This window comes from Beta vulgaris, chromosome 1, assembly GCF_026745355.1.
Source record: "Beta vulgaris subsp. vulgaris cultivar EL10 chromosome 1, EL10.2, whole genome shotgun sequence".
Classification (NCBI taxonomy): Eukaryota; Viridiplantae; Streptophyta; class Magnoliopsida; order Caryophyllales; family Amaranthaceae; genus Beta; species Beta vulgaris.
Window position 1 is genome coordinate 48,325,412 of NC_079202.1, and position 25,759 is coordinate 48,351,170.

Below are 25,759 nucleotides of genomic sequence, written 5' to 3' on the forward strand. Positions count from 1 at the left end.
ATGAAAAGCAAGTTTAAACAACAAGAACATTTATTTTAATATTCAAAATATCATATTTTACATAGTTGGATAAGATGATTATTTTTACGGTTTTTTCACCAGGTACCCCTGTAGTTTAACAAAATTCATGGGGTACCCCTAACTTTAAACTAATGCACTAGGTACCCCTGATGTTTGCAAACAATGACCAGAATGCCATTAATGATGAACGGCGTTACATGACTGTTAACCTCAATCTTTAATTCACGAAATACCCCTGAGGTTTTACTAATATGTTCAAATTTTGATAACGGCTAGTTTTTTTAAACTGAATTACTTTTTCTGACCGTTGCAATACCTGGGATTGCTATAAAAGCAGTCCTACTCTTGGTATTTTGCTCCCTCCTCATCCAAAGTATAGTTTTTCAATCCAACTCCAATAATACTCATGAGCTCACAATCTCACACTTCTAGTTACTTAGAATCCTCATACATTAGAGTTCCTAATAGAACTTGCAAATGTAGGAAAAAATTTGCAATCCGGAGCTCGGATTCCTCAATGAATCCAGAAAGATTGTACTACAAGTGCGATGATTGCAACACTTTTAGGTGGTGTGTTGGTATTATTGACCATAACTCCATTGTGAGACAAGTAGAGGAAGACGAGGCAAGTAATGTAAACTTGAAGGAGGAAATGAAGCTATCAAGAAGAGAATCAAACAACAACAAAAAGGATGCAAGGAGCAATAAAAATAGGCGTATTTATGTTTGTGTTACTTATTTTTGTAATGAACAAATGAAGGAAGAATGGTAATGTAGCACCAAATTTGTAACAAATGACATTCAATATGCAATAATATTAGTAGCTTTACAAAAACGATCCCATATTTCATCCACAAAATATTTAAGTTTTAAGTAACTTTACAAAAAAAGATGATATATTGTTTGCACTTTACCATATTTCATCCACAAAATATTGTTTATGCTAATTTGTACCCAAAAAAATAGTTAGCAAATTAAAGATTAGTCCCCTAATTACTCAAACTGCATCCTTGCCTTTCTTCTGTTTTTTGGTTCCACCCTTGGAAGTTGATGGACCAGCAGCAGCCTTTCTTTTCCTTCCATGCTGAGTACTCCCATCAGATTGTTGTGGTTGGGATGTTGATGCACCAGATTCCTTCCTTTGCTTCTGTGTAGCCCCTCCCTTGCATGTCCTTGAATTGTGGCCTATTTCTTTGCACTTGCCATCCTAATAGTGTGCTCCTCTTCCCTTTTTTCTTGTCATTTGACCTCTCTTCCTCTGTTTAGCAGGCCTTCCAGCACATCTTTTGAATGGGGGAGGGTCAATTATAAGGAGTTCAAACTCAGGCCATTGAGAGGAGTCAGGCATGGGGTGTATGTGGCTTGCATAGGTCTCTTTATATGCAGCCCCCTTGTAGTAGTCAGAGACATAGTCATGTGGGTTAAGCCTCTGGTCAAAAATAACCCTCAAACCATGTTTGCAGGGTATACCAGTGCCCTGCCATTTGCCACAGCCACATGTCCTAGTTTCTAGCCTAATAGGGAAGTGCACATGATCATCCAGCACCTCAAACTCCCCTCCACCAGCTTCCACAACATGGCAGAACCTGCTTTCATCAGCCCTGACCTCCAACAACTTAGTGGCATAGTCAGTGAGGTCAGTGGGTTCCATGTCAACAGCTCTGTCAGATCTAGCCCCCACTTTTTTCATACACCAACCCCTAATTTCTGCAAATGTAGAACAACAAAATAAGCACCTAATAAGAGGCATATGTAGAACAAGAAAACAAAATAATTTCCTTACCTTCCAACAAAGTGAGGATAGGGAGATCTCTGAAAGGTTTTGTGCACGCATTGAAAGACTCAACAAAATTTGTTGTGTTGTGATCACAACACACAACAGGGTCAAATACATGCCTAGACCACTGCTCCTCTGCCTTGTCCAGATATTCTGTAGCTTTAGGATCAACCTTTGTTATCTTCTCCATGGCTTTGTTGTATACATAAAGGTTGTAGGCATTAGCAGCAATCCAAAAAGATTTGTGGAAAGCAGGGCCAGTGAATCCAGCATTCTTGCAATTGGAATATAGGTGTTGACAGCAAATCCTCCTAGTAGCTTTAGGGAACACCTCCAACAGTGCTCCCTCAACACCCTACATGGAAGAGAAAATAAATGAAATCAGTTAGTTTGGAACAAAAAAGGATGTAAGGAAAGATAAGTTAGATATTTAATTATGGAAGGAAAGAAATGTTACCCTCATCCTGTCACTTATGAATGTCCAGTCATCCTTGTTAACACCTTGTGACTGGAAAACCAATTTCAAGTTTCTGAAAAAATAGCTCCAACTATCTTTACTCTCCGTGTCCACTATCCTATAAGCTATTGGAAATATTTCATTATTTCCATCAATAGCCACAGCAGTCAACAAGATTCCTTTATAGAACCCACTTAAATGTGTCCCATCAAACCCAATAAGAGGTCTGCACCCTCTTAGAAACCCCTTGAACTGAGCTGCAAATGAAAAGAAACAAGCCTTGAACTTTGGCGTGCTGTTTGAAGAGTTGGTTGTCCAAGTCACCAAAGCATAGCTACCAGTGTTAGTCCTCTTTATCATCTCTGCATATGCTGGTAGCAGCCCATAGGATTAAGAGAAGCCCCCATACATCTGCTCCTTTGTCATGCACTTCACCTTATATAACAACCTTTCCTTCACCTTTATCCTAAACCTTTCCAAACACATTTTCTGTAATGAGTGCACAGGTACATCAGGGTTTGCACTAATTACATCACCCAAATGCCTTGTTAACCAAACACTGGTAACCATTGGGTTCTCCTCCATTCTGCCACACAACTTATGCTCACCTGTTACAGACTTTATGGCCCAACTAATGCCATCCATTAGTTTGGATGCATGAATTCTCCACTCACAGTCCTCTATTATACACCTAGCAGTGAACCTAAGGTTGTCAGCCTTCTCAACCCTCACTGCAAACCCCTCTTGAATACAGTAGTCCTTGAACACTCCAAGGAAGTGATCTTTGTTTGAAAAGATCATCCACTGATCAAGCTTCACCTGCCCAAAAAGCATCTCTCCCACAACTGTACCATTTGTGTACAACTTGTCTAAAACTGACCCCCCATCCAAGTAATCCTCAAATTCTTTCTCTAGCAATACATCCACTTCTTCATCCTCAACTTCACCCTCTAATTCTAAATCATAACCCTCATCGTCTGAACTCCCTTCTTCCCAAACATAATCATCATCAGCCTCATCATCCTCAGATTCTTCTTCCAGTTCATCTTCCCTATGCTCAGGTTGATGCTCAGGTTGTTGGGGAGGCATTCTAGGCTTCCTAACCCCTCTTTCTGATCTCCTAGTCTTTGGTACATATGTACCAACCCTCTTAGCAGTGGTTTTAGCAGCTTTAAACCCCTTCTTTGCTCCCTTTTTCTTTGCAGCACCTACTTTCTTTGAAGCAGCAGGTTTGGAAGATTGGGGATCTGAGTGTGTTTGTGTTTCAGTTGGTTGGGATGGAGGAGGGGAAGCTTGGGGAGGTGATTGTGTTTGTGGTTGTGTTTCAGGTGGTGCCCCTCTTGAATACAGTAGTCCTTGAACACTCCAAGGAAGTGATCTTTGTTTGAAAAGATCATCCACTGATCAAGCTTCACCTGCCCAAAAAGCATCTCTCCCACAACTGTACCATTTGTGTACAACTTGTCTAAAACTGACCCCCCATCCAAGTAATCCTCAAATTCTTTCTCTAGCAATACATCCACTTCTTCATCCTCAACTTCACCCTCTAATTCTAAATCATAACCCTCATCGTTCTGAACTCCCTTCTTCCCAAACATAATCATCATCAGCCTCATCATCCTCAGATTCTTCTTCCAGTTCATCTTCCCTATGCTCAGGTTGATGCTCAGGTTGTTGGGGAGGCATTCTAGGCTTCCTAACCCCTCTTTCTGATCTCCTAGTCTTTGGTACATATGTACCAACCCTCTTAGCAGTGGTTTTAGCAGCTTTAAACCCCTTCTTTGCTCCCTTTTTCTTTGCAGCACCTACTTTCTTTGAAGCAGCAGGTTTGGAAGATTGGGGATCTGAGTGTGTTTGTGTTTCAGTTGGTTGGGATGGAGGAGGGGAAGCTTGGGGAGGTGATTGTGTTTGTGGTTGTGTTTCAGGTGGTGGGGATGGAGGAGGGGAAGCTTGGGGAGGGATGGGGGAGGAGAGGTTGTGGAGGAGATGGGGGTGGTTGGAAAGGGTGGACAGGGGATTGTGGTGTGGGAGGGGGGCAGGGGAGTCTGTTTGTGGTGGAGGGGGGGCAGGGGAGTGTGCTTGTGACTCTGCTTCAGGTTGTGACTCTCCCATCACCACTTCTTCTTGTGAAAAAATCCTTAAATACTTCATCACACTCATATCATCAGGATTATAAACTGGAATTTCAATTGCCACAGGGGACATATGCTCCTCCAACTCCCTCAATTCATCTTCTTCTTCCTGTCTTTTTCTTTCTTCCTCCCTCTCTCTTTCCTTTTCTTAGCAATCTTTCTAAGTTTCTCAGCCTCAGCTTTTCTCTTTTCTTCCCTCAAGTCCTTCACTAATTTCATCACAAACCTAGGAGGTTGCTGTGTATCCTCTATGAATACCTCAACAGTATCCAATCCTACAAACCCACCCCACATATTTGAAAGATGTGGATCATCATACAACTCCACTAGTTTTTTGGTCCTTGGATGCTTGTAATGGACTCTAAAATTTTCAGGCAACCACACACCTTGCTTCACAGATCATCATGTATCTCATTGAACAAATCAATAATACTAGTTAAGTCTACATCTTCCACCCTAACATCAAACTGCTTACCCTTATAATCACACAACAACCACATCCCTTCCATCTAAAATGAAATCAAACAAACAAAATAGAAGAGAATTTGAGAATGCAGAGAACCCTAAACCAAAAACTACATAATTTAGCATACATGAAGAAATAAACACACTATTCAACATTATACGGAATTCATGCAAAAAAATTGCTAAAAGCAGCAAAATTACCAAAAACTGAAAGAACTTGTGATATCAAATAACCCTAAACAGGAAACTATGAAATATACATGGATGAACATAAATAACACACCCAGTCAGATTTAACAACTAAATAATGCAAAATTTTCAAAAAAAAGAGTTACAAAATCTTACCTTTGTGGAATTTTGAAAAGATCACCCTTAAAATTTGCGAACTCACTTCCTTAGCTTACCCAAGGACGATTCCCTTTTTCGCGTCAACTTCCAAGTGCAAAAATTTGATTTGTTCGCAGAATAATTCAACCCAGTTTTTTTGGAATTTTTTGCTAACCGACTTGAAGAAGAAGAACAGAGGAAGAGGGAAATGAATGGGAGTTGGAGGTTTTTTTTCGAAGGATTGGGTTTACTAGCGCCTTAATGAGGGCATTAATGTAATAACCCACTAGCGGCAACTTAACGCCGTCAATGAGTAAGGGTATTTATTGCTGTTTATTAAATTGTCAGGGGTACCTAGTGCATTAGTTTAAAGTTAGGGGTACCCCATGAATTTTGTTAAACTACAGGGGTACCTGGTGAAAAAACCATTATTTTTATTTTATTAATATCAAGGACTTAACACTGAAATACTTTTATTATTTCGATTAGGTCCCAATTTCAATTCATAAGCGGAACATTTTAATTTTTAAGTAGTTAACGAAGATTCTCGGGTACAAGGTACGTACGCGTACTAGTTCAATTGGATACGTTAGTATCATGCTAAGCTCTGAATTATTTATTGGAACATAGAATCATGATAGGGAACTATTGGTGGTTATGATTGATGAGATTGTTTGGTAACATGAAATCAATTGGAAATCTGTATGTATTTCCTTGTTGTATGACTTGTGAGTTGGAATGAAATACTATTGGTATGCGTAATTCTATCGTATCACAAGCATGAAATGAGAATTGGATTGGAATCCTATGATTTATTGTTGTAGCAAGGATGTTACAAGAGGTTGCCTAAACTAAAGAATTAAGCAATGTATCTAAGAAGGAACATTAATTGATTATATGTTTAATGTTATGTGAATGAATATCACTAAGAAGGATATTTGGTGATAAACTTGTAGTTGGAATCCCTACAAGTAATGAACAATGGGGGGAGTGTGGGACTTGTTCTACATTGCTACGCAGGCCTACTGTGACGATAATAGTGTCCTTATAAATTTTGATAACTCAAGTAGGCGAAAGGTTCCATACGATCTTGGGGGTATGCATACTAAGGTGATGGGTGTGAAGCGGAACGAAATCGAATTTGTATGCCATCTAATAGACCAAGTTGTCTATTAAAGATTAAGTAGCTCGTATGATTCTAAAAAGATGACGGTGCTCGTTCGTTGCCAATTAAATTATAAAAATAATGAAATGTAATACTTTCGTAGTATCATGTCTAGGAATGTTTCTTATTATTTTGATTATGCTTAGCATATTATTTCACTGTTTGAGTATGTACTCAGCATAGATGATTGTTTGTTATTTGTGTTTGTTTATTGACTTGTGATGAACCATCGATATTCAATGGGGAGCAGATTAGGTATGCTGATGATGCTGCATGAGTTCGGGCATACCGGGAATAGTCTTTGTTTTATAAACTTTTAAAGTGTTTTTTGTTGAACCTTCTAGAGTTTGTTATGAATTACTTAGTTAATGGTTTTAAATAAAATGGGTCCATAGTGATTTATGATTTGTAATTAACATTTTATTTCTGCTCTAATTTAGTTTTCATAATAAGGAGTAAGTTAAAGTCTTAAGTTAATGTTTACATTTCAATAAGCCTTGCGTTTCACCGCGATGGTAACACTCCCAAAGTCGATGCAACATAGTTTAGACATGTATGAATTATGGGGGTGTTACAGTTTTGGGCGCCGCTAAGAGTTTTTCTAGAGAGAGGGTAATTTGAGAGGAAAACAGCTACAATTTTTTATTTATTGATGTTGTTAAAAGAGATATGATTGAAGATTATTAACCTAGTGTTGAGTTTTAGATTTCAAATTAATTAAGATGTCAAACAAAACATATCTTTGCTACCTTTTGAGATCTTTCTAAAACTTTAGAGTATAGATCCTCTTAAATGAAGTAAAAGAATTTTAAAGGAGGAAAGAAAATTTTAATGCTTGAGGAACATAAATATTAGGAAAAGAATAATTTTTCGGATTTATGTTGACAATCCTAAGTTCTTTTTTTGCTCCCACAATTAAATTTTTGAACAAGTCTTGATTGATTAGTTACATCTAAATTAATTTGCTGAGAGATACGTCTCAGTTGATTAATTTATCCAGATAAATTTCAATATATAACATATTTATATTAGTTAAAGGCATATATTTATCAATTATTTATGCATTTTTTTTCGTTTATGTAAACTTTTATCAAACTATACTCTTGAAATATTAATTGTTGTGCATTTCTTGTATAAGTTTATGCAGTTGTTTAAAAGTTTATGAATATTCAATCATTTTGTGCATATAATTAGTTAATGCACTTTTTTGGGTCAATTTATCAATAATTTCTATCAGCCTCCTATTCTAATTTTAATTGCTACATTTCTATTTAGAAAAATCAAACTACCAACTTTGACCAATTATTTTAAAGTTTTTATGACTAAAAATATATTCATGTATGATCTTGTTAGATTTCTCTCGATGTCTAGATTCATATATCATTTTCTTATAATTTAATTCAAAAGAAATAAAAGATATTAAGGGTTAAAAATACGTCTTAAAAATCGTGCCCAAACGATATAGCAAGTAAAAAGAAACAGATAGAGGAAGTACTTAGTAGTTTGTGAAATTTCAACTCTTAGGGCCTGTTCTCCCCAGCTTATTTTCTGTTCAGTTCAGTTCAGCTCCAATAAGTTCAGTTCAGTTCAGTTCAGCTCCAATAAGGGCCTGTTCTCTTCGGCATAAAACAGCTGAACTGAACTGAACTGAACTTATCAAAGCTGAACTGAACTGAACTGAACTTATCGGAGCTGAACTGAACTGAAATGAACTTATCAGAGCTGAACTGAACTGAACTGAACTGAACTGAACTGAATTGAATTGAATTAAATTGAATTGAATTATATTACATTGAAATAAATTGAATGTAATAAATATATAAATAATATTTTAAACAATAATAATATGAATATAAATAATAATTATAATGATAAGTAATAATAATGAATAATAATAATAGTAGTATTTTGAATATTTTTAAATGATAGTTATAAATAAATAATATTAATAATCACAAATTAATAATAATAATAATTAATGATAATAATGATAATTAATAATAATTATTTTATATTATTTGTATTAATATATTAATACTTGATGATGATATATATAACAATAATATCTAAGAAGTAAATTAATATTACTATTTTAATAATTAGATTTAATAATTTAAAAATATTTAGTAATAAAAATAATGATTGGGTTGGACCGCGAAAATTACATCATAAACCGTCTTGACGCGATTTGATTGGTTTATGGGCTAAAAAAAGTGGGTTTATTTGTGCTTTGACCTAAACCATGTTCCTCCTAATAATAATAGTAATAATAATTAGTAAAGCTATAATAAAAAAATATATAGAAACAACAACAACAATAATAATAATAAAATATATATAATATAATAATAATAATAATAATAATAATAATACTTAATAGTAATGATATATATTTAAATAATAATAATAATAATAATAGTAATAGTAATTAGTAAAATAAATTATACCAACATAATAATAATATTTAACAAAATGGTTATAAAAGAATAGAGCTGAACTGAACTGAACTGAACTGAACTGAACTGATCTGAACTGAACTGATCTGAACTGAACTTATTGGAGCTGAACTGAACTGAACTGAACTTATTGGAGCTGAACTGAACTGAACTTATTAGATCTGAACTGAACTGAACTGAACTGAACTGAAAATAAGCTGGGGAGAACAGGCCCTAAGTTCAGTTCAGTTCAGTTCAGTTCAGCTCCATTCTTTTATAATTATTTTGTTAAATATTATTATTATGTTGGTATAATTTATTTTACTAATTACTCTTATTATTATTATTATTATTATTATTATTACAATTATTATTATTATTTAAATATATATCATTACTATTAAGTATTATTATTATTATTATTATTATTATTATTATTATTATTATTATTATATTATTATTGTTGTTGTTGTTGTTTCTATATATTATTTTGTTTATTATAGCTTTACTCATTATTATTACTATTATTATTAGGAGGAACATGATTTAGGTCAAAGCACAAATAAACCCACTTTTTTTAGCCCATAAACCAATCAAATCGCGTCAAGACGGTTTATGATGTAATTTTTGCGCTCCAACCCAATCATTATTTTTATTACTAAATATTTTAATATTATTAAATCTAATTATTAAAATAGTAATATTAATTTACTTCTTAGATATTATTGTTATTATATATCATCATCAAGTATTAATATATTAATACAAATAATATAAAATAATTATTATTAATTATCATTATTATCATTAATTATTATTATTATTAATTTATGATTATTAATATTATATATTTATAACTATCATTTAAAAATATCCAAAATACTATTATTATTATTCATTATTATTACTTATCTTTAATTATTATTTAATATTCATATTATTCTTTTTTAAAATATTATTTATATATTTATTACATTCAGTTTATTTCAATTCAATTCAATTAAATTCAATTCAGTTCAGTTCAGTTCAGCTCTGATAAGTTCAGTTTAGTTTAGTTCAGTTCAGTTCAGCTCCAATAAGTTCAGTTCAGTTCAGCTGTTTTATGCCAAAGAGAACAGGCCCTTACTTCATCTTTCCCCGCCCTTCAAGCTCAATTCCTTCATCTCCCTCCTTCCCTACTCTATCTCCTTGTTTCTTCCTCAGTTGGTTCAACCAAAAATCAAGCAATGAAATCAAGTAAAACATAAACCTAGCTTCTCTAGTCATGCTACTCCATCAAAATCCCGCTCTTATATAAGGTTTCAGTCAATTGATCTTTTTCCACTCTTTCTCTTCTTTTATGTCATATAGGTTAGTTGATAAAATCTTTCGGGCTTTGGTGATCTTTTTCATTGTTGAGCCGACAGTTACTTCTGCTTTGTTGAGGCATTCAATGTCGCGATATTAAAAACTAACAAGCTACAAAATATAATGATGTAAGTAGGAAGTACTCGTGGTTTTGACTTACGATAAAATTAGCTTTCTAAAAACGCTAATTGACAACAATATCTTGTCACGAGGGTGCAATTTCAGTACTCGTCGATAACCACAGTTAAAATGGGGGAGGGGGGTTGAGAGTAAGTAAGAGGTACCAAAACTAAAGTAAAAAAAAAAAAAAAATTCAAAGTCAAAAATCTCAACTAGACTGTCTCAGTCAAGTAAATAACTTACTTAGACAGCCGAGTCATTTACATGACTGGTTGAGATCATAATCATTTATTGAATTTAATATATTTCTTCATTGATTTTATTTTATAAATAACTAGAAAATAATAAAACCTAAATAAAATGCCAAAAAACAATAAAAGACAATCATATTTATAACTTTCTAAAACAGTAAAAAGTGAAGCATAATTAATATACTCCATCCACTATAATTTAGCTTTGAGAGCACCCTTTGAAACATTGTCGGCTCTTCAGTCTTCAAAGTTCAATCTTCATCACCTCTCGTGGCTCATACAGTCATACTACTTCATATTACTAGTTTACTACCATGGAACTCCACACTTTCTTTCACATAGACATAGACATAGACATAGACATAGACATAGACATAGACATAGACATAGACATAATCACATAACAACCCAAATCCGGTCATATTATTCAAATAAGAAAAGTGGGGCCCGTCTCATTCTTCGTTCTTCATTGTTCGACACCCGCTTTCAACGTCCCTCTAATTACACCCACCTTCGTCCTTCCCTCTCTCTCTCCACTTTCTCCTTCCCATTTCCCATAATTCAAACCCTAAATCCCCCATTTTCGTTCCCAGATCCATCAATCCATCAATCCATCGATCTTCAACGGTAATGCCGCTATTTCTCGCTCATTTTGATCTCAGTTTTTGCTTTTGTGATTTCCGCACTTTAATTTTGTCGATTCATTTGCGAATTATGGAGTTTGATCTTTTCGCAGGCGATTTTTCTCAACTTTTTTAGGTTCGATTTTGGGAAAAGTGTAGGAAAACAAGAATCCTACACAATGCATCGTGCTCCTGCAACAGTTGAGGAGCAATTGATTTTGAAAGCTATAAGAGAGGAGTGTCCATGGGAGAATCTACCTAAAAGGCTTCAATCTACTCTCTCTTCTAAAGAAGAATGGCATCGAAGGTTTGTCTGATTTCTCCATTTCGTCTTTTTAAGTAATGCTATTGTTTAGTGGAGTATTTGTCAATGGATTTTCAATTTTTAGTAGAAGTTTAAGATTGATGCTACCAGAACTTAATTATGTCACCATAAGCTGTGATGCAATATAGAAGGTCATTTCGGAACATTGTTTGGGAGTGCATACAATGGTATTCTGTAGTGAGAGGTAGACGACGTGGCCGAATTATGCTGAAGGTGATCTTGTTAATTGAGTGATTTAATCTGAACTTTTACTTATGTAGGTGGCGTAAATGATGTGATTTTTTGGATGTTTGGTTGGAATGATCATGAAGTATTACATATTGCTTTATTACATGATAGTACATAGTTCTAGTGGTAATGTGTACCGACAAAATCTTGTTGCCCTGCACTATTACATAGAAGCAAGAATTTTTTCCTATTGGAAAGGTAAAGGGGGGCAGGGTAGCTGGGGTTTGCAACAAGATATAATTTTTTTATCTAAAAGTGGGAAGTGACATTGATTCTTATTTGATATGATATGTGCTTTCTACTATTCATGAATTTAGCATTTTTGTCAAGGGCAGATTTAATGACGAATAACTGAATGTAGTTGAAGCAAATGCCTAAAAGCTTCTATATGTACCTGTTTGATTCTGTTCTTTGATAGGCTGGATGACTTGTTTATGTAAGTAATTTAGAGTTTTGGAGTGGTACATAATCTTAGATATTAAGATCCTAAAGTACCCAATATGCTACCTTGAACCTCCTAGGCTTTACTTCAAGTCTACCTTTTTTTGCCTTTTGTTATCTACAACACCTCTTAGAATTTAAGTACGAAAATACATTGCTAGCCTTGCTTCATGGTCTGGTGGATGGACTATGAAGTGGTGGGCTTTGGGATGCAATCCAAGAAGCACACCAATATTAATTAGAAGTATATTTAACTAGGGAAGTATTATGAAATAAGAAGTCTTTCTGTTTTAGGAAATTTAATAAGACTAGGATATATCAGGTTTCACCGTTTAGGAGTTTAAGTAAGAACTTATTCTTCAATTATATTGTTTCTTGATAGTTTAAATATTCTAGGAGTAGGAGCTCTCCTATTAAGGATCGTAGGGAGGTATGATGTTGGTATACAGTTGAGAGGAAGAAAAATGTAGTTGATAGAAATATGTCATTTTTATGCAAATTGATAGGAAGAAAAACACATCTTAGGCATTGTTTTGCAGTTTATTAATTAGAAAAGACATGGTTGAAACCACCATTAAAAATTCCTTGTGTTTTACTTTTGCTGTTTCTGAAGTGAAGTTCCTAACAATGGGAGCGAAGTATTTTATAGTTTACGAGGGGGGGTTAGTGTTTGAACGCAATGAGACCATTGGTCCACTGACAAGGAAGGGATGAAAGCTTTTGTGTGGGAAGCTTAGTTGTTGAAGGCAAACACTATAGAGATAGTCTGGTTGTGGAGGCCAAAAAAGCAGTATTACTCAATTAGTGGGGAGATGGGTAGTCACTACTACTTGCATTATAAATTGAAATCTCTTTGTAAAGAAAGTCGTGTGTTTCTGTGGGGATTAGGTGGGTTTGTCTGGCCAGTATATGGAGCTTTTGCAAGGCTCTTATAGTCTTATATATGCTTAAGATGGTTCCAGGTTTAATTTTTCATTTTCTGTTGATTTTGGCTGGAAAAAGACAATAAGATTTTCAGATATTGTATTGGTAGTTAGAAATTTTTATGTTGTTTTTCTGATCATGATATTTTTTATGCCGAGATTGAAATTCTAGTTTTCTTTTTCCTTGAAAAACTTAGATCTATGTTTGTCCTTTTCAGTAAGTTCTATCATTATTCATTGATGAGAATCTTTTATTTAAAAAAAATGAGAATATATAGTTCGTTGAGTCTTTTGTAGCGAAACTGGCAACCAATGTGCTGCTAAATTTGATCTTGATATTGTGTGTAGGGTGATTGAACATTGCATCAAAAAGAGACTTCACTGGAATACATGTTTTGCTCGCAAAGTAATTAAAGAAAGTGAATACTACGAGGAGATGATGCGATATTTGCGGAGACATCTTGCGGTCAGTATTGTATCCATATCTTTCTGTGGTTTTATTGTGCCTTTATAAGGTGTAGGATCTTTCCTTTTGTGTTTCGCCTGCTAGTAACAACATTTTGTGTTCCAGCTTCAGAATCTTCTCAGAAGCCGTGGCCTATGTTGTGCATCACTATCATATATTCATATGGCACCCAAATGAGTTTTATTCATATGGAGCTTCATAGTGACCAATAATACCATATCATTAACCTATTATCTCTTATATGGTTGCCACCGATGCCCAAATATGGGCGACCTTACTCCTGTAACTGTAGAGAGGCTATTTTGTTGAACTTTCTGGGAAGGCATAAAGCCTGTTATCTGACGACATATAGATACATGCAAGTTATTGTGGCACTTGATTTAGGCTGTTTCTGGTCTTATTTTCTAAAGTGGTTGAAGCATCTGTGCACAATGATAAAAAATTTCAAATTATTGTTTTGACCTATATATACTTATGTTTTAATTAGACATGGTAAGAATCAAAAAGTTTTGACCTAAGGAGAACTTTGGTGAGATTATATATATCCTGCTGAATAGCTTACTTAGAGATCAATGTTATATTTTGAGAAGTATGCTACTACAAGGAAGGTGACATTGGGATATCATTCCAAATTATGGCCTAAATTTTCTCTCCTTCACTTTGTTGTTTGTCTGTTGCTGTGTGTGTGTGAGTGAGAGGGTTGGGGAAGGGAAATTTGTCACTAGAATGTGCTATGGAATTTCCGGTGATTGTTTATTCTACAATTATGGTAAAATTTCTAACCTTCTAACCTTTTCTTGCAGCTCTTCCCTTATCACCTCTCCGAATATGTATGCCGAGTAATGAGGATCTCACCTTTCCGATATTACTGTGATATAATATTCGAAGTCATGAAAAATGGTAATTGTTTCATTTTCTATCCAACTGTGTTGTCCACTTGGCCTTCTGTTTTTGCATATTGTTATATGTGGTAGACAGTCGATTGAGCAATGTTCACAATTGTATCCTTGATGGCTTTATGATCAAAGGAACCATCAGTAACATGAGCTCCATTTCTTATCTTGCATCAGTGTTTGTGTCAAATATTGCTGGTCTGAACTCAGAACCAGTAGATTTTATCACTTCTTATTATATGCAATAAATAAATTACTTGGCCTTCTGTTTTTGCATATTGTTACATGTGGTAGACAGTCGAATAAGCAATGTTTGCAATTGTATCCTTGATGGCTTTAATGATCATAGGAACCATCATTAACATGAGCTCCATTGCTTATCTTGCATCAGCGTTTGTGTCAAATATTGCTGGTCTGAACTCAGACCAGTAGATTTTATCACTTCTTACTGTATGCAATTAATAAATTACGTAAAATAGGCAAGGTTGCTCACGCACAAAGGGACGGCTGAAACATTATGCCTTTAAGATATTTTGCTTCCTTTTTCTAATCTACAAATAGAAGACAAGTCAAGTGCTACTTAGGGACTATACAATAATCTCTTAAGATCTGTAAAAGGAAAGACATGGATTGAGGTTGTATTGAATAGATTTTTCCCCTCCAATTTAGGATGGTATTGACTTTTTGTTTGTGTTTGGCCAATAAGTGAGATTTTGTTGCCTTTTGTCATTCTAGCTGCATAAATTGACAGGATATCATTATCCTTTCCTTTCTACGATTGTTTTGTATCACATTGAACTCCGGCTTGTTTAAATTAAATCGTCCAATACCTGGATTGAGGTTGTATTGAATAGATTTTTCCCCTCCAATTTAGGATGGTATTGACTTTTTGTTTGTGTTTTGCCAATAAGGTTGCCTTTTGTCATTCTAGCTGCGTAAATTGACAGGATATCATTACCCTTTCGCTTTCTACGATTGTTTTGTATCACATCGGGCTCCGGCCTGTTTAAATTGAATCTTCCAATACATGGCTCTTTACCTTACTGCAAATTTTTTTAGCAAGTAGCCTTTTTACAATTTGTTTTATTGGGGGGGGGGGTGTTAGTAAAGCTGTTTGCAAACTTTCTGAATTCTTCAGTAGTGCTTGATGTACTAGTGTCTCTTCGATTGAATTGGTAAATGATATTGCACTTTTGCAGAGCAACCTTATGATAGCATTCCAAATTTTAGTGCGGCAGATGCATTGCGGATCTCAGGAGTAGGGAGGAATGAATTCATTGATATCATGAACAAATGCAGATCTAAGGTACTTCCAAACGCTTAGTCATTACTTTTCAGAAGTTTCAATGTTTCATCAGTACATGAACTTCATGCAGCAGATGAGATATTTGTGCGTTTAAACCTATCTTAACGTTTCTTATGTAATTCTCTTGATGCCAGGGAGAAATTCACAAATTTGTTTTTATTTTAATTTTATTTGGGGGTCAATGAAAATAATATTCTTGGGAGTTTAGCCAAGAGGAACGAAGGAAGTGTACTGTGCCCAACAAGATATTTGTGGAGATATTCTATTGATCAATAGGTCCATTCATTTAAGTTCTTTTTCTTAAGTCTTACCTTTATTGGGCACTGAAGTCTGAAAGAGTTAAAAAATTATGGAATATTAAGAATCTACCTCAACAATGATTTGAAAAATTATTCTTCTACAAAAAACATTTTAAGAGCTGAACTGTGACGGGAAAAAGCAGGATCTCCTGAAGGATCTGATATTACTACACAAATAAATTCAGATGGCCAGCAGAAAAGTTCACCATTTTGTATCACTATAGTAGGAAAACAACTGAAACATGACCAATTAATATCTGGCTTATCTTGCTGAGCCCCTGATTCATCTGTGTGAGTAATTTGCTCGCTGCTTTACCTCTTGCATAGGATCTATTCTGTATGTATGTGTGTGTGTGTGTGTGTGTGTGTGTGTGTGTGTGAGAGAGAGAGAGAGAGAGAGAGAGAGAGAGAGAGAGATGGGGGGGAGGGGTAGGCAGTAGAGAGGCTCAAACCCAATCCTTTAATAAGGTTATTTAAGAATAGTTATGGTGAGAAGGGTCAGAAACAGGGTCTTTTTAGGAGAGAGATTGGGCTGAGAGTTTCGCTCAAGCTCAAAGAACTTCAAAACTGATACAGCAGTGCACTTCACGGAGGAATGAAGAATGATCAATGAAAAAGGAGGGAGTAGGAGGGAGATGGCAGGGGAAACGAGAGATTGCGAGGGTTAAATCTAAACTATATATATGGTCAGTTCAGGGATCAATATGGTGAGTTATGTCTGGAACAGGGTCATTGAGGAAGGAGAGAGACAGAGGGTTTTGCAGAAGTTTGAAGAACATGAAAAGTGAACAGTGTCTTTAATGGGGAAGGGAAAGTGGAGAATGGTCGATGGAAAGAGAGACTTTCCCCTGTGTTTTTGCCCCCTTGGCGATCAAGGTGTAGAGAAATGTTGAGTGTAATGAACTGAAATATTGAAGAAGATGATGAGGTGATGAAAATGGTGATTTTCAGCAACCCTCGAGCTCTTTCTTTGAGGCCCAAACAGGAGAATTTCTCGTGGAAGCAGAAGAACTCCTGAAATTGCACGTTTTGATTGAATTAGCTGTACAATTACACAATAGAAAGACAGAATATCAAGCTTTGGAGTGGCTTGACTCACTCCTAAACTAAGAAACTAAAACTAACTCTCAACAATTTTCTTAATGACTCTTCTCTATTTACTCTCGCTCATTTATATAATTATTCTTCCCTTTTTCCTACCCTCTCTCCTTTAACTAACTTACTCCTTCCTCAGCCACTTCTAACGCACTATGTATATAATACCACTGTCCCTTCTCCTTAGGCCGGTTCATTACATTGAGGCGCTAAGCTACTGTTAGAAATATGGGTTATATTATATCTTCTTGGAAATTGAGCTGTAGAGAAGAACTTTGCTGTGGAGAAAAGCTGGAGCACTTCTTTTTATTTATCAGAACCGATCCATAGTGATTTTTTTAGTTTTCAATAAAACAAGGCTTACACAGTTAGTAGACACCGACACACCGTTATGCAAAATCTTTGGTTTTCGTGTATGAATGCTTGTAATTAATTCACACTAATGGTTTGCCAAATTGCCATTCCATGCAATAAATTTTTTTGCTAATGAAGCTTCTTAACTGTCCATTGCTTAGAATCTATTCAATTCAATGCGTAGCCTACTCTCCTGCAGCCTAATCCTCATAAATTTTTATGGTCAAGCAGCTTGGTGATTTTTCTTGACTCGATTTCACATCAGTCTAGTTTTTGCTTACTTTAATTCATCCAAAAATTTCAAAAAATATTACTCGTATTTTATACAAAAAATTTGAAATATGTGAAATCCTTGATCATGGATTTATCTGTTATTACTTTTTTCCTCATAAGTCATAAAATTATAATAACTGCACTGGGAAAATTCGATAAGCAATTCCTCCTCTTTATACCATGAACTATAATTTGCTTTCAAATAGTACTATATTAGTCTTACAAACACATTTTGATTTTATACAACTGCATTCCCGTAATTTATATCATGTGCTCGAATTTGACTTTTTTAGGAGAGAGAATTAAGTGAATCATGAATAATTATGATACTAATGAAAGTGATTTAGGGAAAAATAAATTGAGATAAGGAGGGGAAAGGTTACCAATATCTGGACTCTTCCAGTAACAATTAGGAAATAGTAGATATTGAAGTTTTAAAATCAAATTTATTATCAACTGATATAATCAGAAACAAATAGCCCTTAATTTCAAGGTGAATCAGCAAAAAGCAAAGGCATATAATTGGCAATTTGGGCGTTGCTTATTTTACCTTTTGGATTCCTGATATGCCTTTCCCTGATTTCTTTCTTCATTGATGTGGAGCTGTTCAGAAATTCATGTGGAAAATCAACAAGTCAATTGCGAAAGAACTTTTACCAACACAGCCGGTGGACTTTCCAATTGAACCTTGGTGGGGAGTTTGTCTTGTCAACTTTACTCTTGAAGAATTTAAGGTGAGCTACGTAATGCATTATTCATTTTTGTCCCCCCTCCCTTGAACAACTTTGATCCTTGTGCATGACGAATGTTCTGGCACAATAATGTTTAGTTACTAATGCCTTTTTGTTTTCAAGTATAATGAAGTAGTCCCATGATTTGCATTGATGCTAGTTGTAAATGTTTCTACAAAATGTTATCAATTTCTTCATCATTTCAGAAACTTTCAGAAGAAGAAATGGCAACAATAGATAAAGTTTGCAAGGAGGAAGTCAATTCATATGTGCTTTTTGATCCTGAAGTTATAAAGGGTCTGTACCGGCGGGGTTTGATATATTTTGACGTCCCTGTATATTCGGATGACCGTTTCAAAGGTGATATACTGATATCTCTTAATTATTGGTTCATGCAATGAGTAGTTTCAAATTTTATGGTGGCATGGTTTACAGATATATCTGTTCAAAAGCATGCAATATAGTCTCCAATCGGCATCCTTAGCGAATGTTAGAGCATTGCAGCCTTAATATATAGTCTGACATGCTGATTACGGCATGCTATGAAACCAAATTTCTAAAACATCATGTGTGACTTGGATTAGCTGTTGTGCTCAGAGAAGCTGTGCTGTGCGTGGCCTGACTTTATCACTCCTTCATTTAAGCACCTCGTTTCTCCCCTTTAATCCCCTGTTGCTTGGACCATCCAAGTAACCTATCTCCTTTTTTTATTTTCTCTGAGACTATCTTCATTCCTTTTTTCCCCTTTAAGTTGTCTATGAGTTGTTTCCTTGTTTCTTCTTTATTGTGAAAAATGTGTTGCCTGTGTTGAAGCAGCACAGAATGGCTGGTTATTGCTCTTGCCATTGGCTGACTCATAAGAATATATGATAATTAATCCTAAACCTGAGACAAAGAGTGAACCTTTTGGCATCTCTAGTGCATTTATTATTGAGTTGGAGTGACCTATTTCAGGCAAGGTATGTCAGGATAACTCTCTTCTCTCTCTCTTCACACTCCTGCACTCTCTTCCTTTGTATTCGCAAATTAGTTAAGTTTCTGAGTTCGTTTTTTTTTTCTTGGTTGGGGGTGATTGGCACTGAGGAGAATAGGGTGCATTGTTCACTATCCCATGGCTGCTTGTAGAAGGTTACTTTTGAAGTGAGAGGAGATATTACATATGTTCGTTCTCCTAAGGATAGGGAAAAACTATTTGGTTTGTCACACCTGTTGCTCACTCTTTTACTTATCTTGTCAAGTTTTGAAATGGTTTGAATTTTAATTAGATTTTGAGTCGACCATGGTTTAAGACTACATAATTAATGCTTTCACATGTTGGGTATAAAGTTATGTCTCTCTTGACGGTTTTGATGCTTGGCCGAGAATATCACTCAGCTAGTCTGGCACGCAATGATAATTTGTGCTAGAATGAATTTGTGTAATTTTTTTCCTGAAAAAGTTTCATGCCAATGTCCATGGTCATGCTTGTCCACCTTAAACATCTTCTCTTCTTGACAAATTCCATTACTACTACAGTTGTAGATTTGGTATATACTGGTTAGAATTTATGAAAAAAACACGTGGAAACATAATTCCATTACCATGGAACAAAATTATTGCATCCGGACTTCTGATGATGAATCATGTTTAGATTCATTACCATTACCAGCTACCAAATGTGCCTCACTGTACTCAAATATGGAACTTGCTTCAGTTCAACACAAATATATGATGTTGACTCTGTCCCCCCTCCCCCTCCTCCCATAGCAGAGTTTCTTGTCAATGCTAAACTTTATGTGAGTATTATTGATTTCTCACTGCACACGGTCTTAAAAATTGTTTCATGCTAAGGCATGTTCATATGACACTTAAAATTTCTCTATTTATTCACCACTTCAGGCATGAAGCAACTGACAGCATGAACTTGAGTGGTCTCCAAAGTATTTATCACCTTAGACATATCCATGGATGAAACAATTTTCCTAGAGTTCAAAGTTTCTATTGTTGTAGACTTGTAGCTTGTTCTTTTAGCAACTTGTGGAACAATAGGTCTAAACTGGTGTGATGGCTGGGTATTTTTCAAGTTTGTTAGTAGTTAATGTTGCCTAACATTGGTGATACATTAGCAGTTTTTTCATCTTTTGATATGAGAATAAACAGCACTGAACTTTTTCTAGTGATATATAGTCTTTGTTGTCCATCAAACATTTTGCCTTGGATACTAGTTCCTGTCAGTTGATATAAAGTGTTTCAGTTTCCAGGCTGGAGGGCTTTGTTTCAAATAGGGAGCAGTCCTATGAAGATCCTATTGAGGAGTAAGCAAATTAACTGGATACTCTGTTCTTGAACTCTAGTATGAAAATTGGCTATATTATGATCCTTAACACCAATGTCCAATCTGTAGGTTACTTTACGCAGTTTTCGTTGTTTCAAGTGAAAATGCTACTGTAGCAGAACTTGCCTCCACATTACAGGCTGACCTTTTGCAGTTGCGAGCTGCTGCATCTTTTGCTTGTCGATTGGGATGGGCTGAGAAAATAATTGATCCAGCATCTGTTCTTCAGGATGCTAGTGTCCATGGCTCTCTTATTCTTAGTGATGATGAAGATGGGTCTCGTGCTAGTGTAGGCTCAGCCAACATGTCAGTGGATGGAGGCAGTGTCCAACAGGATCCAGAAAGCAGAGCAGCTTCGAATCATGCTCGTGTTGCATTTATTGTTGATGCTAATATAACTTCTTACCTCATGATGGGGTCTGTTTCACCAGGTTCGCCTTTTCCTCATTCCCTGCCTTTCTACGCTGAGTCTAGTCTTTATGTTCATTTTCCATTTTCTGCCTCACTTTTCAAAGTCTTATGCTGGTCTGAGAAAGCTCAGCATTTGGTAGTCTAGAGCTGTTTGAAGCATGTCTCCATGACACTGTCGAGTTTAAATATTGATTCCATTGGGAGAGGACTTCTATAAAAGAATCCCTAAGCATAGTAATTGTTATAGTTACTAACTAGGTAATACCCGAGATAAGCTCGTTTTTACAATTGATATCTCTATGGAACTATTTTATTTTTCAGTGTAACTATTCACTTATATAATACTTCCTCCGTTTCAAAATAATTGCACCATTTGGCATTTGGTCACTATTCATCAACCAATTTTGACAAGCTTTCTCTCACTATTATATAAGAAAAAACATAGTCAAGTGGGATCTTGTTAAATTCGTCTCAATACGAGAATTTCAAATATATACTTTTTATAATTTTTACTTATACGCAATTAGCGATATTAACGTTCAAAAAAACGTCTTGGCAAACGTGAAAAAGCAAACGGTGTAACTATTTTGAAACAGATGAAGTATATTTAACTTTGCGTGTATAGTTAATTAATGCTCAATAAATCCCCTATTTAGAATTCCAATGCAACCATTTATAAGTTATGATAGGTTTAGGAGAGAACGCGGGAAAACCTGTTGTAGTGGCTTCTACTTTAGTATATAGCATAAATTGATCTTTTGGTATTGGTCTATTTCTTCTTCTATACAAAATTGCTTGGATGTGTGTTGTTGTAGGTTGCCTACCACTGGGTGATTAGGTGAATCATTTGTGCCCAATGTTAAATAAACAGAGGGGGGGAAAAATAGAAGAGAAATAGAGGGCTGCTAGAACTGTGCCTCTGCTTTCTGACTCATTTCATGTTCTCTATTTCTGGCTCTTGTTTCAGGCTTAAAATCGCATGCTGTGACCCTCTATGAAGCAGGTAAGCTGGGTCATGCAAGCATTTCAGATCTTTGCAAGGATCTGAGCACATTAGAAGGAACCAAATTTGAGGGGGAACTGCAGGAATTTGCCAATCATGCCTCTAGCCTTCGTTGTATTCTAGAATGTCTACTTTCTGGAGGAGTGTCTGATAGTGTTGCAGAGGCAGAAGTTGGAAATAATGTGGGCACATTATCCTCACAAAGCAATGGTGCTTCTATAGCAGCTGCTTCGAGCTCCACTGAGGATGTTCGTGGCCTTAACGATGATGAGGTGATCACTTCGGAATCTCAGGATAAAATTACAGAAACAGATGAATTGGAAAGTGATGTCCACTCACCTTTAACGTCTACAGTCAGTTCTGTGGAAACCAAGACTGTCAGTGAAGGTGATGATATATCTTCTAGAATCTCCTCTAGCAATACTGATGATTCTTCTCAGCACTCAAGGTTAGAGCCGGTTCTGGAGGATAGTGAGAAATCAGTCCTGGAAAGTGGTGCTACTAGAAGAAAAAGGAGTTACCGTTTGGATCTTCTTCGTTGTGAAAGTTTGGCCAACCTTCAACCAGCAACTTTGGATAGATTGTTTAATCGAGACTATGATATTGTCTTATCCATGATTCCGCTTCCTCCGTCCTCTATTTTGCCTGCGCAAACAGGTCCTGTGCACTTTGGGCCTCCTTCACATTCATCCATGACACCTTGGATGAAATTAGTATTATATTCAGCTGTAGGCAGTGGACCTCTGTCTGTTGTTCTAATGAAGGGTCAATATTTACGTTTACTTCCCGCGCCCCTGGCTGGTTGTGAGAAAGCCCTTATATGGTCATGGGATGGCTCCACAATTGGAGGGTTGGGAGGAAAATTTGAAGGGAGCTTAGTGAAAGGAACTGTTCTTCTGCATTGTCTTAATTCACTTTTAAAACATTCTGCTATACTTGTGCAGCCTCTCAGCAAGCATGACCTTGATGGATCTGGCAAAGTTGTTACAATAGATGTCCCGCTGCCATTGAAGAATTCTGATGGTTCCTTTGTGCATGTTGGGGAGGAGTTGGGGTTAGGCATTGACGAAAGTACAAGATTGGAGTCACTAATTAAAGACATAGTGGATAGAATTGATTTGTGGACTATTGGCTACATCCGCCTACTCAGACTTTTTATAGAGAGCGAGACAGAGGAGTTTTCACCTGATGATGAGAGATATGAATGGGTCCCACTCAGTGTAGAATTTGGTGTTCCTCTTTTTAGTCCAAAACTGTGCAAGAGTATGTGCAGAAGGGTAATTTCTTCGCAGTTGCTTCAGACAGAGTCCTTTGATGAGCACCATGAAGCAATGCATGGGTTAAGAAGAAGGTTACGTGATGTCTGTGCAGAGTACAGTGCTACAGGTCCCACTGCAAAGCTTTTGTACCAGAAAGAGACATCTAAGGATAGGTCTCGGCAACTCACGACCTATGCGAGTGGAAGATGGAATCCTCTTGTGGAACCATCTTCTCCCATTGCTGGAGCCACTGCTGAATACCAGAGAAAAAAACTTTCCTTAAGGCAGCGTTCAAGGAGAGAAGTCCTTAGTTTTGATGGGAGTATCCTTAGGTAACATTATCTTGACCTCTCATTTTCATGCATTTTGATAGTTCTCTTTCTATAAACAGTGCTACCACTCCAGTGGTTCATAGATTGTCAAGGGTAGCTTTGTAACTTTTTGTTCAGGAAGTTGTATATTTGACTTTTGTCATTTTGTTCTATCATGTGCTCACTATAATTGGTTCGGGTTCTCAAATTCATATTTGATTTGCAGATCATATGCTTTGACTCCTGTCTATGAGGCTGCCACAAGGCCAATTGAAGAATCAATTCCGACAACCATGCCAAAAGTTGAATCTGATGATGCTGACAGCAAAGACGTGATCCTGCCTGGTGTAAGTCTCCTCTTTGATGGAGCAGAGCTGGAACCTTTTGAGATAGGTGCTTGTCTTCAGGCTCGCCAACCAATTGCTTTAATCTCAGAGACCTCATTAGCAACCTCTGCTCTGGCAGCTAAATAGGCTTCATGGTCTGTAACGTGTGACACGGTTTAGAAGATATTAGCATGAGTATTCTGCATTGATGACTATTATTGCTTCTCCTTCATGGATCAGCGTGGTTGTTTTTTAGTTCTTCTCCTCTTCAGCTTGAAGGGCCATCATTATCTATAGTCTGCATGATCTTAAGGTATCTCCTCGATGCCACTTGCAAGTTATTTTAATATTCATAGTTTTACTTCAAAAACTAAAATTTAGTACTTCTAGTCTTACAATCTTATCTTTACGCTGAAACAAAATGGATCTAATTCTGCAATAAGATGATCAGTCAATACAATTTTTTGATGTTAATCTGAAATGCAAGTCCAGTTTTGTGGTCTAAGAGAAGATTGCTTTGAACTATTGAATTTTGATGAATTTGATCGTTTGTGTCTATGATAGATATTGTATATTGTTACTGTTTGTTTCTTTGATAAAACATCATCTCTCGTAAACTCTTCCAAGAATCGTTGTTCATGTTTTGTTTAGTGAAATGACCTCGTGCATTGTTATATTCAGAACCGTCCATGTTGAGATATACATATAAACGTATATGGTTTTTCTTTTGTTTTTCGATACAGTTGCAGAATTGGAAAATCTATGTGCATACTAAAAGATTTCCTACATTCTTCTGTACCGTTTCATGAGATATCCTTTTTATGCATGCTCTTTCTTCTACAGCTTTCCCCCTTAGTATATGTTCAATCTTTTGGAAGTTATATAGTTATCTATGCATAGTTATACTGATGGTTTTGATTTTCAGGTGAAGCTGGTAGCTTGTTTCTGATGTGTGTGGTTGAAGAAATTGTCAAAATACGCGATTGCATCTGAATTCGTTCTGTAGCTGAGAACACTGTTGGATACAGGATTGCGTGAAATTGAATGTAGAAAGAGATTGTTGTTCCAAAAATTTTGATTTTTTTTTCCTTTGAGATTGTGGTATAGGGAGGTTATAGGGCTTATTGTTCAAGTCTGCCGTGCTCTAGGAGCAGAATTACATATCGTGGTTGTAGTTTAGCAAAGGGATGTATTAGGTTTTATTGAAATGTCGTCCCTGATGTGGAGCAACTTCCACTAGGGAAATCGACACAAAACCTCGAGTAGGATATAATGTAATAAGCTTATAGAATGATTTAAATGAAATTCGTTTTATTATGATTCAATACAACACCAATTGATTAAGGAAATTTTGTTGGGCAGCCCCTCATTAAGTACCATAAAGGACAAATATACGCACTATTACTGGCATGAGTAACTATATGATGGACGTCGTGCAATTTTCTTTTTAGGGCTAATATAGCTCGGCAGAATGTCACGGTTCATCTCCCTTTTACGACGTGTGAATGTCCTGCGAATGTATTTGCATTTCTTTTATACAACTGTTTAGTTTGTTGCTTTGGTGAAGTAAGATGAGCCAAATCATAAAACAAGTAGAGTAATAGACAAAGAAAGGAGGCAATAAAAGACGCAAGAGATTGGCAGGTGGGAAAATCCCTCAATCTTAAGACTACAAAACCCA

At 35.9% G+C, this 25,759-nt stretch overlaps 2 protein-coding genes across 3 annotated transcripts; one reads left to right on the forward strand and one right to left on the reverse strand.

Moving 5' to 3' along the window:
- Positions 1-1,228: 1,228 nt before the first annotated feature.
- Positions 1,229-2,615, reverse strand: LOC125492295 (uncharacterized). Its single transcript, XM_048634568.2, has 3 exons — positions 2,256-2,615; positions 1,805-2,153; positions 1,229-1,728 (listed from the first exon to the last, which is right to left on the reverse strand). Exons 1-3 carry the CDS (start codon positions 2,613-2,615, stop codon positions 1,229-1,231), a joined length of 1,209 nt encoding a protein of 402 aa, XP_048490525.2.
- Positions 2,616-10,729: 8,114 nt separating this feature from the next.
- On the forward strand, positions 10,730-25,427 carry LOC104891775 (uncharacterized). 2 transcript variants are annotated; one of them, XM_010677533.4, is made up of 12 exons: positions 10,730-11,124; positions 11,234-11,427; positions 13,386-13,503; positions 14,307-14,403; positions 15,596-15,702; positions 18,335-18,457; positions 18,661-18,814; positions 20,688-20,748; positions 20,838-21,199; positions 22,147-23,773; positions 23,979-24,391; positions 25,004-25,427. In XM_010677533.4, exons 2-11 carry the CDS (start codon positions 11,300-11,302, stop codon positions 24,223-24,225), a joined length of 3,024 nt encoding a protein of 1,007 aa, XP_010675835.1. In that variant the 5' UTR covers positions 10,730-11,124; positions 11,234-11,299; the 3' UTR covers positions 24,226-24,391; positions 25,004-25,427. The 2 variants fall into 2 exon arrangements, with proteins under 2 accessions (XP_010675835.1, XP_019104336.1); XM_019248791.3 differs by lacking the exons at positions 10,730-11,124; positions 11,234-11,427; positions 13,386-13,503; positions 14,307-14,403 and having other exon boundaries at positions 18,327-18,457.
- The last annotated feature ends 332 nt before the right edge of the window (positions 25,428-25,759 follow it).

Bases quoted from the DNA above. Each gene is read 5' to 3' on its own strand.
- LOC125492295 (XM_048634568.2), bottom strand. From the start codon at position 2,615: ATGATAAAGAGGACTAACACTGGTAGCTATGCTTTGGTGACTTGGACA. The intron at 2,154-2,255 runs GTAACATTTCTT...TCTTCCATGTAG, and splicing joins TCATAAGTGACAGGATGAGG to GGTGTTGAGGGAGCACTGTT. The intron at 1,729-1,804 runs GTAAGGAAATTA...CTACATTTGCAG, and splicing joins TATCCTCACTTTGTTGGAAG to AAATTAGGGGTTGGTGTATG.
- LOC104891775 (XM_010677533.4), top strand. From the start codon at position 11,300: ATGCATCGTGCTCCTGCAACAGTTGAGGAGCAATTGATTTTGAAAGCT. The intron at 18,458-18,660 runs GTGAGCTACGTA...TCATCATTTCAG, and splicing joins TTACTCTTGAAGAATTTAAG to AAACTTTCAGAAGAAGAAAT. The intron at 18,815-20,687 runs GTGATATACTGA...AAAGTGTTTCAG, and splicing joins TTCGGATGACCGTTTCAAAG to TTTCCAGGCTGGAGGGCTTT.